General features: G+C 41.1%; 1 protein-coding gene across 1 annotated transcript in view; it reads left to right on the top strand.

The window, feature by feature from the left end:
• The window catches only part of BCL2L11 (BCL2 like 11), a 50,966-nt gene that overhangs the window by 18,839 nt on the left and 13,862 nt on the right, over positions 1-18,265 (top strand). The window contains 1 exon segment of the mRNA XM_084622563.1: positions 8,916-9,028. Within this exon segment, the coding sequence (XP_084478689.1) occupies positions 8,916-9,028 (113 nt within the window).

Below are 18,265 nucleotides of genomic sequence, written 5' to 3'. Positions count from 1 at the left end.
TGTGTGGGGTAAGGGAGCCATCCTTTGCTAGGTGCACTCCCTTTAGCTGGGACTCAGGCAGAGGCAGCTGAGCTGTTAGCAGGATTCTCAGAGCTTAACGGAAGGAAAAGCGCAGCCAGAGCTACTTTCTTCTTCCCCTTGTGATGTAGAAGTCAGCCAGCAGGTGAGCTGTTGAGTAGTTGTGGCAAAGAAGGGAAACCAGCTGCTCAGTGTGCTCCTGGTGAAGTGGTGGGACCCTTAACTGCATCTCCATAGTGTTTCAAATCAGCGCTCTTGCTCAAACTTAAAAATGGCATGACTTGGGACACGTTTCCAATTATAGTCAAATGGAAACTTTCTTTTTAACACAGTCCCCCTCCAAGAGCACAGCTGTCCCAGATCCACAAGATCTGGGCTGTTCCTGGGAACCAGTCCCTTAGGAGTGGCCCCTTTATTGTGCTGGACCCCAAGTAACCACACAATTCCACAAGGGCAGGCCTGTGGCCTCCCTGACTCCAAAACTGGGCGTTTGGGCAAAAGCTGTCCCTGTTTCTCTCCTTGTAGCCTGTCCAGCCGATCCAGACTCCTGCATGGGACTTGTTCTGCCCCTTCAGGGTACAATGCTCGCAGTAAGTGTTTGCAGCAGCATCACAGCCTTCTCAAAACAAGATAATTTATTAGTCACCTGGCATACAGAACCTGACCATGCTGAGGCTAGCATAGAGAAGCAAAGGCGAAGCCAGAGGTTAGACTGGCTATGAGGCATGCTGCTGTAGCAACCATCTTTGATTCCTCTCGGTCTCCCTTTCATTGTGTTAGTCCCATGTGAGAGCTCCCCTGTTCCTCTGAGAGTTCCATTCTTAACACAGCCACAGCATGTAACACCTTTCCCCTTTGTTCTCCAGCTCAGGACTTGCTCTGGTTCTCCACAGAGAGGTAGAGGGAAATCGTCCTTTTGGCTGTTGTTTGCTAAGTGTGAATGTCTTGGTCATCGGGGTTTCTGTTGTCTCTTCCGGATCCTCCAATCAGATATGTCAACTTTATTCAGCTTGGTTGAAAACAAGTTATTAACAGTCTGTGAGTCAGACACCTTATCTCTTCCTGATACACACCAGGTATGTCTACACGCTGCTATAGTGTGTTAAGTGTAGACGCTACATGCGCCGACAGGGAGTTCTCCCATAGAATCCTAGAATACCAGGGTTGGAAGGGACCTCAGGAGATCATCTAGTCCAACCCCCTGCTCAAAGCAGGACAAATCCCCAGTTTTTGCCCCAGATCCCAAATGGCCCCCCTCAAGGATTGAACTCACAACCCTGGGTTTAGCAGGCCAATGCTCAAACCACTGAGCTATCCCTCTCCCCCCATCAGTGAAGGTAATCCATCGCCCTGAGAGGCGATCGCTAGGTCAGTGGATGAATTCTTCTGTTGACCTAGCACCATCTACACTGCGGTTAGGTCAGTAGTGTAGCTACGTCTCTCGGGGGTGTTAATTTTTCAAGCTATACGAATATAATTTCCTTGTGGAGAGCAGCCCTCAGTACATAGTAATGCAAAGCCCCGAGGGAAACAGAGGCATGCATAGGAATCCTAAACATACCAACATTCCCACATTCATCACGACAACTTAAAGCTGTGAGGACCACGTGTTGGACATCACTGGACGAGTGGCCTGTATTAATGGGGGTGAAGAAGGGGCTGTTAGAAGAAAACCCTCCCTATGTGGTTTCTTCACTCAGCTAAGGTTCCTTCTTAACCTCAGTGCTTATTTAAAAACAGCAAAAATAAATATCTATAAAATGTTAGTTTGTTACCTAATAGGTCCCCCTGAGTTGAAAATAGCCTGTATCTGTTGCAGTGAAACTGAGTGTTACGTAAAAACAAAACAAAAAGACCAAGATTGAGGAAGAAGAGCCTGAACGTGGCATGTGTAGATTGTGGGGAGAACGTAAGGTAAACTGTAAACAGATGTGACGTTGATATTTGTTCTGTGCTTTCTAACAGAAGCTGGTGCCTTATGGAAAACCTGAGACATAGTGTGTGTATTTTTTGTCTGCTTTTGCATAGGGACGCTTTGTAATAAACAAAATTTCTGCTTCTGTAAGTGGTGTGCTCCTGTTGCTTATTCCTCACCTGAAGTCGTAGGCATTTTCTGATCTGATCCTTTTTCATCACAGCGATGATTTTTCATGTCAGGAATCAATTATATGCAGAATAAGCAGGAGCATATGAGCTCTTAAATGATTGTCTTGTTTGCATTTGTGTACATGAAGTTTGAATGTTCTTTTTTAAAAAGGGCACTAAAAAGATCAGACATACAAGTGTGAACAATGTTCCTCCAAGTGTCTCTGTTGGCTTTAGATCTGTTGGAAAACAAGAATTGTTATCCAAATCCTGGGCCAGTGCTTACATGGCAGGAAGGCACCCAATAGCTTTGCAGGTATGGGCCCTAGGGCTTATCTAAGCAGGTAAGCTAAGCAGCATGAGTTAGGGTGTGAATTAAAATGATGTAAATTTACACTGGCAATTAAAATTACGCTGGTTAATTCCCCTGCGGGCACTGTTATTCCAGTATGATGATGTCTGCCCTTGGGGTTTTTTTATGTCACTTTGGAAGCGGTTTCTGCTAAGTCAAAAAAGCCTCTCTTGTCCTGGAGTAAGAGTGCCCACACTATTGAGTTATATCAGTATAACTGGAAAAATCCCCTGTGTACATGAGCACTTAAAGTAGAAGTGCTCAATACCAGCTTCAGAAAGTTGCATAGGTAAACATTTATTTTGCAGAAAACAGAATATTTTGTTACCTGTTGGTGGGTGATCAGATGAATGTCCAATTTCTGAATATTGTAGCTGGGGACAATATTTTCATGAGTCTGGGTTTTTTGGTTTTTGTTTTTTGATGATCGGATGCCAGTTTCTTGGGGAATAGGTTACTTTTTCTCCCCTCCCCCCCCCACCAACAATGGATGCACTCTGTGATTTAGAGTACTGAAGTGTGTCATGATATGACTAGTACTGCTCCTGTGTGATGATGGTGAAAGTTATTCGGTGGCTAGCAAGTGTTAAATTAATGTTGAGAGTTTATTTCTGCCTGCTTGCATGGCTAATTATGACTTGACACTTCTGATTTTGTGATTTGGCAGCACCACAGAAAGTCCTTTCTGAAAACCTCAGATTGATTTCACTCTCAGCCACCTAACCATGATACTAATTTCTTGAATTGCTGAGCTTTTATCATTTGAAGCCTATATAAAGGCTCATAACACATCCTCTTAGGGGAGAACGTTGGAACAGAGGGACGTATGTTCTTTCTCCCATTAACTTTTTATTGTTCCATTAATGCCCCTTTTTAAAGTGGTTCTAGACTAAAACAGTGTGTTTGGTTTTTGTTTCCCTTACCTCCCAACCCCTTTCTCCCACTCCAGTTTCTTTTAATGTGGTTGTAGTTGGTTAAAAACGTCGTAACACGAGGGTATCTGAACTACTTGTTTTAATGGTGGGCTGAAAAGTTGATTTTCTGTATGTAGCATTGAGAAACTTTACATTAGTTTAGTTGTAACTTCTTCTGGGGAAGACAATTGCCTAGGTCAGTTGGGCTCATTTAGGTTGGTTTTTATTCTCCTCCACATCCTCCTTTGAGTTGTTTTCCCAGTTCCAAAATGTTCCCATCAAATATCATGAGGACTTTATTCATTTTGTTAGCTGCTGAATTTCATTCAGTAAAATTGTGCCTGATAAAACCTTCACAATGAAGGTTGATTGGCACTAGTCTGTCACTACTGTAGCTTGAAAACAAAATGTATATCTGAACAAGCAAATAATAGTTTGGCTCAAAAATCAATTTTCCAGCAAGACCGGAGCCAGACACTTACTTAGGTGATTGTCCCTCCTCCTCCCACTTTTTTACTGCCTTACTAATCCTTTGAATATTTTGAGATTGAAAGCTATGTGCATTCCCTTGTGATTCCTTTTAGTTATTTTTTTAGCCAAGTTTGTGAAGTACTCTGTTAAAAAAGTGTTGTCATGCTTCTTAGAGTCTGAGTGTATACTTCCAGTTAATATATCTTATGTCAGTGTGATGCTCTACCCGAGGCACTCAGAACTCTCTCTGCCTCAGCACGGGAGAGCTGTGCTGGAGGTTAGACAGTGTCAGGGCCCTGCTACACCAGTCTGTCTGCCTCACCAGCAACCTCCAGTTCCAGAGTTCCCCAGAGACTTCTCTGTGCAGCATCCAGTCCCTCTCACTGGACACTCTCAGAAATTAAGTTTGCTGCCTGCAAAGAGGCAGTGTACACACTCGCCTGGCTCCGTGAGGCTACACACTCTACATTAAAACACAGCACTGAGATGATTTATAGTAAAACTAAGAGTAAGTTTATTAATAAAGAACATAGATTTAAGTTATACTAAGCAGAGATAACAGAAAATAGTTGAAAGCAAAACAAAACATGCTTTCTAAAACTTAATTCTACCAAGTTATCTTTGCCTAAAATAGTTTGACTTACATCAAGCTACCAGCATCTCCAGCCCTCTAGGAGGCAAGAGGATCCAATGTTCACAGACTCAAAGGTTGCTGTTCCCTTTGTCCCCTATGTGATGGATAACCAGAATTTCTTTTTGCTCCCCTTATGTTTCCCAGAGTCCATTGTCTTTGTCTTAGGAGCCAAGAAAACCATCTGGGGGTTCAGACTCTGGTGAGCTCACCAAGCTGTTTCTTCCACTGCTTGATTGCTTTGGTTACCTCATATGTAAATGTACTTTCATTGTGTATGGCTTACAAAACTTGTCCCAGATATGTAAATTCAGTCCTTTGTCTAAGGCAGGCTTGTCTAGCCTCTGCCTCCAAAACATATTTTAAGAACATATTTCCAGCACACACAACTCTTTATCCACATCCCTTACTGCATCACTCAGTGATATTCATGACCAGTGTCTCACCAGTTTTTGTACTGTCTTACTCAATGCACTTTTATAGTACAGTAATATTGTATACAATGAGTTAATTCAGTTGCTTATTCTTCGGGGTTCAGATCACCTGTTCTCTGTCCCGGGGTGCCTGGACCCAGATTGTGACAATCAGCATAGATCTGCTTTCCAACGTGGCATGCACCAAATTGTCTGTTAAAAGATGATCATTTCTCTCGCTGTTTCAGAATTGCGATTTTATGTTCACTTTAAATTCTGTTTCTTAAAATGAGTAACGAAGCTGTCAACTATATATTTTTTTTAAAATGTGAAAGTTATGTATTGGCACACTTTTAGCAGCCAATGCCACCCCCCCCATCTGTTTTTTCTGTTATAATGCTTGATAAAAGGAAGAAATTAAAACTCTGTAACTAAGGGGAATCGTTCTTTAGATTGTGCAATAATAATATATTCCCAGATATAAATAAACATCCCTCCCCCAAAACCTCACAATGTACTTTAACTTCTAGGTTGACAAAAATGAGATTTTTCTTCATTTTTGGACATTTCGGTACTATTTGACCTAAAAGCCTAAAACTGTTGTCTTGATGGATTAAAAGAGAAAGTTGTAGAGGTGTCCTCCAACAGGCAGAGAAACTAATTAAATGTGGTTCTACTCAGCAAAGTAACGGGGGAAAATGGCACCGTAATCAGTAGACCGTCACTCTGTATGCATTGAGTTCCTTCTGATCACTTTAGTGATGCTATATGTTTATGCTGCTTCATACTACCGATAGCTGTGTTGTTTCTACAAGCCTCTGGGAAAGCGAGTTAGTTTTTGTTCTGTTTCACACGCCACTCAGAGAACAGCTAACAAACTGCAGAGCCAATTCTGCCCTGGTACACCTTGATTCTGCTCCCAGAAAACAGGGTTGAACAGGTCTGTCAGAAAACAAAATTTGGCCTGTGCCATCTTTTACTATTATCTTATGGCTGAGCCAGAAAGAAGCCAGCTTGATTTTGAGATTCCATTTCAATTTGGAGGACTCATCAGTAAGTAAAATGTTTGTTTTTCCTTGTAAGCAAAGCACATTTGAATTGGGAATCATTAAAATACTAAAAATTACAATCCCGGGATGCTGTTTTCACAGTATCCCTTTGTCAGATTTGAGCCACACTTTCAGAGTTTGGGAGGAGAGTGCACTTTCTTCATTGCTTACACATTTGGGCTGTTCAAAATAATAGGATTTTTTTAAATATATTTTGAGTTTTAAAACAAAAGGCTGTTGCTAACCATGTTTTTAGGAAACCAGTTTCTCTTTTAAAACCGTGCCATTGTCATATGGTGTAATGCATGATTTACAGGAAGGGAGAACCTCTGATTATCGCTCACAACTAGGGCACCTCTCTCCCAAACTGGCAGCTGCACTTCTGACAGGGTAGAGCTCTGGTAGGCATTGATATCTAGGCAAGTAGCTCGGGTCCTTCTTGTGTCTTGGAAGCCATCTGTCAGAAGGCCCTGAAATTTGAAACGCAGGAAGTTTGTGGTGCATTCAGGCCCAAGTCAGCTCCTGTTTTTTATTCTTCCCCTTCCACACACATGGAGAGACTGCTTACCTGCCTCCTGATGTAAAGGCCAGCTCCATCCACGTACATTTGGCAGCTATTTTAGCCTGTCATGAACTGATTCAAAAGAGACCAGTGCCTAGTGATGTGGGAGATGAGGCTCTCAAAATAAGCCAGTTAGAGGCTTAGGAGATCCTTGTTGTCAGGTTGAGGCAGTGTTTGACATTTGAAACCTCATGTTAAACAGCCCCCAGTGTTAGGGGAGAATGACGTCACCCTGACAAAGCTGATGAAATTTTCTTTCGAGCCATTCAGTTCCTGTGAGCTAAATTATCTCGCATGGAAGGTTGCTTTCTTGCTGGGAGTCCTTTCAGCTCACAGGCGGAAGTGAGCTTCAGGCTGTCGTGACCGATCCAGTTTACACCAGGTTTAAGGTGGTGCTGTGGAATCATTGAAGAATCCTCCCCACAGTGGTCTGAGAGTTCCACTCCATTAAGTTTGTCGTCCTGCCAACATTTCTGTCGTGCCTTCTTTTCCCTTCCCCATGAGGCCCTTCTCCATGTACTCAGTGTCAAAAGGTCTGTGGTGCGCAAAGTTTCATTTGGGGCAGACTAAAGCCCTTAGGAAGTCCACTCAACTTCTTGCTGTTTTTCACACCAATCAGTGTGGGCAGTGCTGTAATAGTGTCTGACTTCTTTTTATAGCTTGGCCGGCCAGAAGCTAGAAGACTGTAAGAACATAAAAATGGCCATACTGGGTCAGATCAATGGCCTTTGTAGCCTAATAGCCTGTTTTCTGACAGTGTTCAGTGCCAGATGCTTCGGAGGGAACAAACAGAACGTGCCAGTTATTCAGTGAGCCATCCCCTGTCGTCCAGTCTCAGCTTCTGGCAGTCCGAAGTTTAAGGAGCCTCAGAACATCGAGTTGATCCCTGATCATCTTGGCTACTAGCGATTGATGGACTTGTCATCCATGAAGTTACCTAATTCTTTGTTGAACCCAGTTATACTTTTGGCCTTTACAACATCCCCTGGCAGTGAGTTCCACTGGTTAACTGCATTTCTTTAAGAAGTGCTTCCTTATGTTTGTTTTAAACCTGCTGCTTGTTTCATTGGGTGACTCCTGGTTCTTGTGTTCTGGGAAGGGGGTAAATATACTTCCTTATTCACTTTCTCTAAACCATTCATGATTTTATAGACTTTTATCATTCTTCCCCCCCCCCAGCAGTCGTCTCTTTTCCAAGCTCATCAGTCCCAGATTTTTTAATCTCTCCTTGGATGGTAGCTGTTTCTTAACCCCAAACATTTTCATTGACCACCTCTGTACTTTTCTCATTTCTAATGCATCTTTTTTGAGATGGGTTGACCAGAACTGCATGCAGTATTCAAGGTGTGGGGGCACCATGGATTTATACCAGTGATACTCAGACCCTTAGTGGTTCAGAAGCCATATTTGTGATCAGCATTACCCAAAAGAGCCACAGCACTGTGAATTCGTTGTTTCACTTACTATAGTACTATATAGTTGTATTTAAACAGTATGAGGGGAAATATTTAGTGTGTGTATATATTTTTTTCTCACAGCAAAATGACTGACCAAGTATTTTATCAACTACAATTGGTTAATAACATAGTAAAAGCATCCTGATTAGTTAATAACTTAGGTTAATAATTAAATCACACGGTGTTTTATCTATTGTGCTGCAAATAGCCGCAGGAAACACATTAAAGAACATCTTGTGGCTTGTGAGCCTGTCTCAATATCACCTATATATACGATGATATTATGATATCTTCCGTCTTAGTATCTATCCCTTTCCTAATGGTTCCTCACATTCTGTTAGCATTTTTGACTACCACTGCATACAGAGCAGATGTTTTCAGAGAACTATCCATAATGACCCCCATCATTTGTATGTATAATTGGAATTATGCAGTACTCTGCCTTTATCAACATTGAATTTCATCTGCCATTTTGTTGCCCAGTCACCCAGTTTTGTGAGATCCCTTGTAACTCTTATTTTGTGAGCTTCACCTTCTGTTCAAGGAAAGGAACTGACTTTAGAGGGCAGTAGTTATGCCTCTGTGGGTGGCATGCAAAGGTTAGTATGAGTCTGGCTCATGCTTTACCTTACTCCCGCTGCCCTCAGATCAAAATTATAAGAGCTATGGCAGATCCACCTGTGTCATACTAGAAAGCTAAGACCCAAGAGTGAGGACTCTGATTACCTGGTATTTTCAGAGAAGCAGAATTGCAGGTAAATAATTTTCTCTTGCTCTCTTATGCAGCTTCCAGTGATTGTACTCTTAGGTTTTTTGTTGTTAAAAAAACTGCATTCACAAAAATTGAGTCCACAAATTTTGGACAGAATAAGTTTAATAGATTTTTTTTTTCCTATTGTACGTTAATTTCAACAAGTAACCTTTGGAAATTTCAAAGTACTCTTCATTTTTGTTCTGATGCAGCTTCCAGGTGGGAGTCTCCCTCAATACGTGAAGACATGCAGCCAGAAATATGGATTGCACAGGAACTGCGGCGTATTGGAGATGAGTTTAATGCTTCCTATTGCCCAAGAAGGGTAACTTTATTTTTTTATTTATTTATTTATTTTTTAATTTTCTGTTTCCTTACATGCAAACTTTGAAAGGGAAAGGTTTATAACTTCTGGAAATATGTCTTGTTGCAAATGTTTCATGTTCCCAAATGTACAGAGATGTGCATAACATACACGTTTGTGTATATGCGGGTAATACTTACCTTAAGGTAAGTCTTGACTCCATAGTGAAGGTTATTTTGAATTTTTCACTTAAAACTAGGATTCAGCCTCTTCTCTGTGAAGTATACAGTGTATCTTCCCCTAATTTAAAGTACCCAGAGCCATCAAAATGCTTTCAAACATGTGTAAGTGCTTTGCTGGATCAAGACTATAATCTGGGAGTTAAAATTGTGTGTGGGGAGGGAGGCGTTTAGGCTTTTCAGGTGAATCTGCAAATTTAGTTTGAGTTAAAACTGGGCATTTTAAGAAACTTGCTCTGGTGACTCTTGCTTTACTTTTACTCATTTATCTAAAACACCACTGCTCCCACAAACCCCAAACTATGCACATACCCATAGGCTGAGAATCTCTCAGACAGATTGCTTTTCATATTTTTAAAATAATGCAACAGTTTTTGTTTCTGTGTTGTGATGTGGCTGGAGAAATATTTTAGATGCTGAATGGATGATCCAGCACCATCATATTTAATTTAAAGATATCTCTTGTTACTTCTCCTGCTTGTCCCCCCTCACAGCCAGTTGCCCCCAAGGTCGCCCCAAATGCTGCTCCTCATTCCCCAGGCACATTCTTGCTCCTCCTCTGCTCTTATGAGGGGTGGGCAGCCATATGTGGGATGCCTGTGGGGCAAACAGCCAGGGTGTGGGAACATGGGTGGTGAGTGGAGATGTAGGGACTGAGATGGAACAGTTCTGAGTCAGTCGGTTACCTCAGTGCTGAGGTGGCAGTCCTTGGACTTTCGTCACTGCTCCCTTGGCACCCCAGCACAGCCCTGCTCTGACCTAGGCACCCTCTACAGACATGTGCTTCCCTGCACACAACTCTGCTCCCCTTCTGCAGTGTGTTTTGAAACTTTTCTTATCTTATTTTTCAGTCTTAAAATATACTGGTACTATTTTTAAAATAGCATATAAAATTGTAATGCTGTAAAATTCTGCCTTTATGTATATGAGGCAAAGTGGATAGAATTGAAATTACAAATTAATCCTAAAACTAAGCTAACAGTTGTTTTTTAGACGGAATTAAGTCAAAAAGTGATTGACTCAGCTTTACAATATTTATTCGAAACGGCTTGCATGTTTATACATGCAATTTCTAGCCATTAACTTGTCCTTCCTCTCTTTTGAGAGGAGAACGACACCAAGCACAAGTGTCGCTAGGTCATAATCATAAAGTTTAAGGCCAGCAGGGACCACCAGATCATTAAGCTGACCTGTATATCACAGGTCACTAACACCGCCCAGTAAACCCCCATGCTAAACCCAACAAGCATAATTAGACCAAAGTGTTACAGCCCTCAGCAGACTAACCTGCTGTGTGCCACAGGCTGAGAACAGCGGAGACAGGTGCACCAGTACCCAAGGTCCCTATCGATTAAGTGAGAGATGAGATGTTAACTGCTTGGATTTTTAACTGACTTCCATGAATGGTAAGTCAGTGACACGAGATTATTCTTTTTTTTTTTTTTTAATAAAGAGAATCCATACAGTACTTGTCCTTGACTTTCATTTTGGGGGCTTTCAACTGTCTCAATCTCAGTGCAACCTGTTCTTCTCCCAAGCTGCTTCTTGACCCCATCGGCCCTCTTCACTGTTATCTCTTCTGTGTCATCTAGTTCTCTGTACCCTATTATTTCTCTCCTGATGTTGCTAATACTTTGTGTGAGGTACTGAGTTTAGCAGCATATACTACAGCTGCATTAACATCATCTGAAGAAAAATCTTTTCCTAAGTATTTTAATTTGTTTTTCTTTTATTTTTGTTAATGGAACAAGCTGACAGAAAAGGCTTGCTTGCTTGCTTATTTCCTGGATGATCCTATCACTGTTGGGGAAGGGAGATTCCTCCTTTCCCTAAGTCATTTTTACATAAAAGAGCTAATGAAGTCCTAGATCCACCCACTGGAGAATTCTACCTGGCACAAGGGAAGTTACATGTGATATTCTGTGACGTGTTGTCTGATGCTCTCATTTTTCTTTGAGATTTATGCACTGGTGGAATGTGTTTTGAAGTCGTTGCTGTTGACTTCTTTTCACTATAGGTTTCCTACATCTCACTGGATATAGTGCTACATTATATAATACTTCTCCTTTGATTGTTGTTAGAATCAGATCTTGAACAAGAACATTCACAGGATGCATTCATGCTACACTGTTTGTCATCCTATCTTCTGGCTTCCCATAAAACTTATTGTTTGGTCCCCACAGTATGAATTCAACACTGTTTTGAAAATTTAGCCAAAACAATTAAATAGAAATATTGTTCAAAGGTAGTTGACTCAAGGCTGATGTCCTAATTGTGCATGGTAAATACATTATATTCATTTTTATGGTATGACATAAGCTGTACTGTACAATGAGCTAGAATCGGACTTCCAAGTTTAACTCATGGTTAAAAACACATAGTAAAGAGTTTTTTAACTTGCAAACTAGAAAAGCTGTATTTCCTGTACATGCCAAACTTTTCACAGACAGTGAAGGCATTAATATAAATGAACATAAAAATGATTCTTCTAGTGGTCCAGCTGTATGGATTCAAATGAAACAGGTTCTTAGCGCTGGAGCTAAAAGTTCATATTTGGGAAAACAATATCTGAAATAGATATTTTGACATTGAAGGATTCATGGGTAATGATTGAATACCATGAAAATGTAAAACTCCTTTTTATATGCAATTTTGTTTTAGCCATATTGGTTCTGGGATATTAGAGAGACCAGATGGGTGAGGGAATATCATTTATTGGACCAACTTCTGTTGATGAAAGACAAGCTTTTGAGCTTACAGAGGACCTGAAGAGCTCTCTGTAAGCTTGAAAGCCTGTGTCTCTCACCCACAGAAGTTGGTCCAATAAAATGTATTACCTCACCCACCTGGTCTCTCGAAAACTCCATTTTGACAGTTGTGACCATTAGAAACTGGTTTATATATATAATTCACTAAGATATTGAAATTAAAAATGATGCTGTGCAAATGTCTGTCTTAGGGCAGGTCTACACTACAGGGCTCAGTCGACCTAAGTTACACAACTCCAGCTACGTCAATAACATAACTGGAATCAACGTACCTTAGGCCGACTTATTACGGTGTCTACACTGCGCTGGTTTGACGGGAGGAACTCTCCTGTCGACTTACTTTATGCTTCTCGTTGTGGTGGAGGGCCAGAGTCAGCAGGAGAGCGATCGGTGGTCAATTTAGCGGGATCGACCCCCTGGTGGATTGATCGCCGTGCGTCTATCCCCCAGTAAGTGGAGACAAGCCCTTAGTCTAAGCAAACTTCCTGGGGCAGTGTGATCTAGTGGATTGGTCCCTATACTAGGAAATAGGACGCATGGGTTTCATTCTCTGCTACTGCTCTTGAAAACACTTCATGACTGTTCCTGTTTCGCCATCAGTAGAATGGGGACTATAACACTTAGCTTCGTTTGTAAACCACTTTGAGAAATATGTATGAAAAAAGTTATATTAAACTCTTGCTCTGATTAATTCAGATGGATTGATTTTAAATCACCAGTTTTAATCAGGATTTCAGTTGGCAAACGGGAAACATTAAAATTAATCTTATTTTTCATTTGTGCTTTTTATTAGTTTTCCTATAGAAAGGCTGATTCATGCTCGTTGGTAACCATTAAAACATGCTGATTTGCAACTAAATATATCCTTTACACTAAATCTGGTTTGTTTTTGCTAACCAGGAGATATACTACAGCTATATGCATTTATTTAAGCAATTGTATAGTTTAATATATATTTATTGTGGTTATTAATTTTTACATTTATGTTCAAAAATTTACTAGATTTTTACACATAATCTGTGTCAAATTGCAGTTGGATGGAAATTGGAATTAAATTAACACTGGGCAGACCCCTGCATTCTAAAATTGCTAACGTAGTTACAACTAATACAAATGTGCCGCATAGGTAAGCGGGGGAAGTGAGTTCTTCAAACCCTGTTTTGCATTTGAAACGAGCTGATTAAACTACGTATTATCTGTGGGGAGTGAATGGAACTGATAGTTTCTGGTTACTGTGCCCTTCGAGGTTTCAGAACTAGTAGATCTTATCCTCACGAACCTTGGTTTTTATTCAGAGATTTGAAGAGGAAAATAAGCTTTCCTGCTTTTTCAACCCCCAGTTGGTTTCTCAACTTTGCACAAGTCCTTGAACTGAACTAGGAGAGTAGAATGAAATGACGAAAATAGTCTGACAAACACTGGTTTAGCACCAACCTGCTCACTGGTTTCTTTAAAACGAGGGTGGCAAATATGTAGTGTTTGAATGTTCTAATTGATTGTTAATTATTTTAAGATATAGGTTGTCATAATTGCTAATTTAATTTAAAATAGGTTTGCAAACAAAGAAAAATATACTAAAATTTGATTTTAAAAGTGGGGTTTTTATTTAATTTTTTTTATCCACCCTGGCTGAATCTCTTTTTGTGTAATAAGTTGAACGTGGTAACAGTTTGACAAGTCACCTGACACCAAAGATAAAACACTCCTTAATCCATAGGGCTTCTAGAGGGTAATGGATGTTATTGGTCTGTGTAAAGATAGTATAATTATCCTGTGGTATTTCAACTAGACCCATTCTCAGTCATGTGCTAACTGCATTTTGAAGGAACAGAATAGTACATTGTGTGGGTTATTGGAAAAGGTTTTCTTCTATAGGGGCTTGTGTTCAAATCTGTGTAAAGTCACAAGATTTTAATAGACTTGAGCACATTTTAATACCCATAGGCAGTCTGTTCAAGAGAAAATCAGAATTGAAGTAAAAAGGTTGTGGCAGGTACTGGAAATTTATATAATTTATGTAATTTTCAATCCCACTTTTTATACATCCTAACAGTCGGTTTGCTCTTTTGACTGTTGCTGTGCCATGGGCATGTCTTTTCCTTAAGCTGACCACAGTAATGCTCTGGCCTCTTTCCTGAATAGTTAGTTAAATTCTAAATTAACAGTTAGTACTTGTAGTTCAAATTATTCCTTCTGTTTGTTAACACTGAAATTAATCTGCTGCTGTTTTCCTCATTCACCTGCAAGTGATAACTGAGATGGCTGTGATGACTCTGCTTTTAGAGATTGAGATGTTTGGTCATATCACAAGTTTTAAGATGTGCTTTTATCCAAGGTTTGTAAAAATTACCAATCCTAAGGTAAAGGAGTGAAAAATTGATAAAGCATTCCCTCCCAAAATCTATTAAATGGTAGTATTCAGGTTGTGAGCGTACCATGGATTTCTAGATAGGCAATATATTTTCTGTCTTATCTATCTATCCCTTTCTTAAGGACTCCCAACGTTCTGTTTGCTTTTTTGACTGCTACTACACATTGAGTGGATGTTTTCAGAGAACTATCCACAATGACTCCAGCATCTTTTTTGAGTGGTAACAGCTAATTTAGACCTCATCATTTTATATGTATAGTTGAGATTGTTTTCCCATGTGCATTACTTTGCATTTATCAACACTGAATTTCATCAGCCATTTTGATGCCCAGTCACCCAGTTTTCAGAGATCGTTTTGTAGCTCTTCGCAGTCTGCCTGGGACTTAACTGTCTTGAGTGGTTTTGTATCATCCACAGATTTTGCTACCTCACTGTTTACTCCTTTTTCCAGATCATTTATGAATATGTTGAATAGGACTGGTTCCGGTACAGACCCCTGGGGGACACCACTATTCACCTCTCTACATTCTTAAAACTGACCATTTATTCCAAGAGCAAGTAGTAAATTTCCTGCCTTTTCTTTTCTTTTTTTTTTTATGTGGGAGCATTTACTACAGAGGATAAAATAGGTGTTGCCAGTCATCTGCAAGGTACTCTGTGGAGTTCTCTTCCTTCCCTGTTGATTAGTAGATTTGTACCTTCTCTTTCCAACAGGATGAAAGCCATGACCAGGGCTTTGCAACTTGCTGGAGATCCAAACAATCCAGCTCATTCCAAAATGCCAGCTACATTTTTAGGAATTTACTCCTTTATTGTATATAGGCTCTACATGGTCAGTAGGGGCACAATTAGTGTTAGATCGCAAGCGGCACAATTCATCTACATTCACTCAAAACAGGAAGGCACTTAGTCCATCACAGTTGCTGTTTGACCATAGGAGACTTCTTCAGTGCTCATCAAGGATTCCTGCAATTTGCAATAGATCCTCAGCATTTTCAGTGTTCCATTTTTCTCTTTGGCCTAACACTAGCACTGAGAGGTTGTTCAAAGATCATGATGGTGGTGCCTGCAGCTATCCATTACACCATCTCTCCATTCTTCTTTACCTGGATAATTGGCAGCTTGTGGCTTTTAAGGAGTGGGTCAGCTTTGTTAGCAGTTCTAGCAGTAGTGTTTCCTCTGTCTCAACAAGACAGACTTGATAAACCAAAACAAAAGCAAGCTCATCTGGGGGGCTCTTTTGGATATCATCAGGCTCAGGGAGATGCACACCCAGTTATCAGAAGTCATGACCTGGCTCACAGAACTGTTGCCATAAGCCAGGAGGTTCTCCTGTCCTCTCCTGTGAACTTCCCTGACTCAGTTCTCCCCCACTCAGCAGAACTTCATGTGTCTGTTCTTCTCAGAAGTCCTCCTGGTGGTGGCAGCTCTCCAGGGAACTTATTGGAAGGTATGCCCTTGCAAGAGTCACATCACCACCGATGTCAGACTCAAGGTGGGGAGCAGGTCTCCTATGCAGAAATGCCCAGGAAATGTGGTCCAGACAGGACCACATCAAGATCCTTGGCTTCTGAGCAGCAAGCTTAGCCTTGTTCCAGTTCAAGGACATGGTCTCTGACTCTGGTGTGGTGGCTTCTGATCTGTAACTAAAGGGGAGAACTTCAGCCAGAGAGGAGAGGGTTCTCTTAGAAGGGGTGGAGAAGCATGTTAGAACTTAGCAGCTATGCAGGTAGCAGGCTGTACAGGAGATGTACGGGTGGACTGGTGGGTCACCAAGGCATCTGTTATAGTGAGCAGTCTCTGAACAGGACAGCCATCCTCTCACGTTGCTCAATCTGGGGGAGGATTGAAGTGCATCTCCTTTGCCTGTCAACAGAATCGCAAGCTGAAAAGTCCCAGCATGCAGAGAAGGCATATTTCAGCAATCTGTGATACTAGGGCTCATGTTGCAGGATTCTGCCCCTTAGGGTATCTCTACACTGCAGTTAAACACCTGCAGCTGGCCTTTCTCAGCTAACTTGGGCTTGGGCTGCAAAACTGCAGTGCAGATGTCTGGGGTCCCAGAGCCCAGGCTAGAGCCCAGCAGTGGACGTGTACACTGCAGTTTTATAGCCTAAGCCCGAGTCAGCTGACGCGGGCCAGCCACAGGTATTTTACTGCAGTGTAGAGAGACCCTTAGTGACCAGAATTTTCAGGTTAGCAGAACTGATTTGGTAAAGTCTGTGTAGGTTGTCCCTCCTTGGAACCTCAGTGCTGTATTTTTCACTTGGAACCTCTAGCCTCTGTGTTTTCATTTTGGTTCTCAGCCAAGTGGCTTTTCTAGGGGCTGTTACCTGTGCATGGAGAGCAGGTGAGCTGGCAGCCCTCTCCTGCCACTACCTCTTTCTGGTTTCCACAGTGATAAAGTATCTGACGGGTTCTCAGTTTTTGATTCCCCATTATTGATCAGTGTATTTTCCTTTAGTCTTTAGCTGGCATCAGATAAGGAAAGGGTTTGATGTTCCCCTAGTGATTTAAGTTATACCTACATAGAATCAAGGAGTTTTTGGGTCACAGAAAAAGGCAGTTTGCCACCATCCTAGATAGATTTCCATATGTATTAAGGAATCATATGCAGGGGGGTCTCCCATGCCCCATAGGCATTAGAGGTCACTCCTTGTATCGAGAACACCAACTGAGCACAGAGAAAATCTGCCTCATAGAGAATGATCTTTTGGTAATGCATACAAATCTTCATACGCCATTCTTGTGTGGATGTCAGAACTTCCTCACATCCAACTTTCAAGGACAGGGTCTTGAGTGCTGTCGTGCAGGGATCCTCTGTCCAGGCCTCCAGTTAGCCAGGCCTTGGCATTAGGTATTGCTAGATGGTGTCTAGTTTGAGCCTTCCAGTCATAAAGGACAATCTGATCTTATCTGTAAGCAGCCTGAAATCCTATTTTCTGCATTGTTCTCATTTTAGATTGTGATTAGAAGATTGCGTCCTGCAAGGGAAGTTGACTGTTTAGCAAAGATGGGTTGCTAACTGAAGAGATATAGACATCAGCTATAGCGATGGAGGAGCAGCAACCCAGAATCCAAAGTGTTGTAACCCTTTCTAGAAGGAAAATTTATAGGCAAGGCCAAAATTCCCATTTTAACAACCCTCACCACTGAACAGGAGTCTTCAGAGCATAGAAGAGACTAGTCTAGTTGTTTGAACTCTGCAGCTGTCGATTCTCATGCACTTTTTTGTTTCAAGGCCTAGATACTGCTTCTATCTTAAGATACTTCTTTTAAAACTTCTATTTTGTTTTCCTCCTTTTCAGCTCCTTACAGTAGCCAACTTTAATGCTTTATACAAATTAAAGAAAATTTAAGACACTTGTTGTAAACTTTTATGTGATGTGTGGGTGTATGCAGCATTGTATCCATACTAGTCCTTGGATTTTAGAGACAAGGGTGAGGTAATATCTCTCATTGGACCAGCTTTTGTTGATGAAAGAGACAAGCTTGCAAACTACACAGAGCTCTTCAGGTTTGTGAGAGTGTAGTCACTAGTAATTTTTCTTGGTCCATTTTAAAATGGAGATGAGTAAAATTGGTTCATGTTTTCATTTCTATAATGCTTTATTTAAAGTGTGGTCTGTAGGAGCCTTGGAGGTGGTGTGTGGGGCACTCTGCATAAACATTAGTGCTGTGTCTCATCAAATTGAGGGCTTTAGGAGCACATGAATGTGTCTGCTCATGGTTCTCTAAACTTATTGGCACTGACATCAGTGGATTATCTCCTCCTAAATATTGCCACAGTTGTTGTTTTGCATGTTGCAGCCTTTTTTGTTACTGTAGGAAGAAATGTAATTGTTTTTCAGTGGTTGAGTCATTAAGCCCTTTGTTTTCT

Source organism: Lepidochelys olivacea, assembly GCF_965140295.1.
Source record: "Lepidochelys olivacea isolate rLepOli2 genome assembly, chromosome: 3".
In the NCBI taxonomy this organism is placed as follows: Eukaryota; Metazoa; Chordata; order Testudines; family Cheloniidae; genus Lepidochelys; species Lepidochelys olivacea.
The sequence above is the reverse complement of the archived record's forward strand: the minus strand, read 5'-3'. Positions and strand labels throughout refer to the sequence as shown.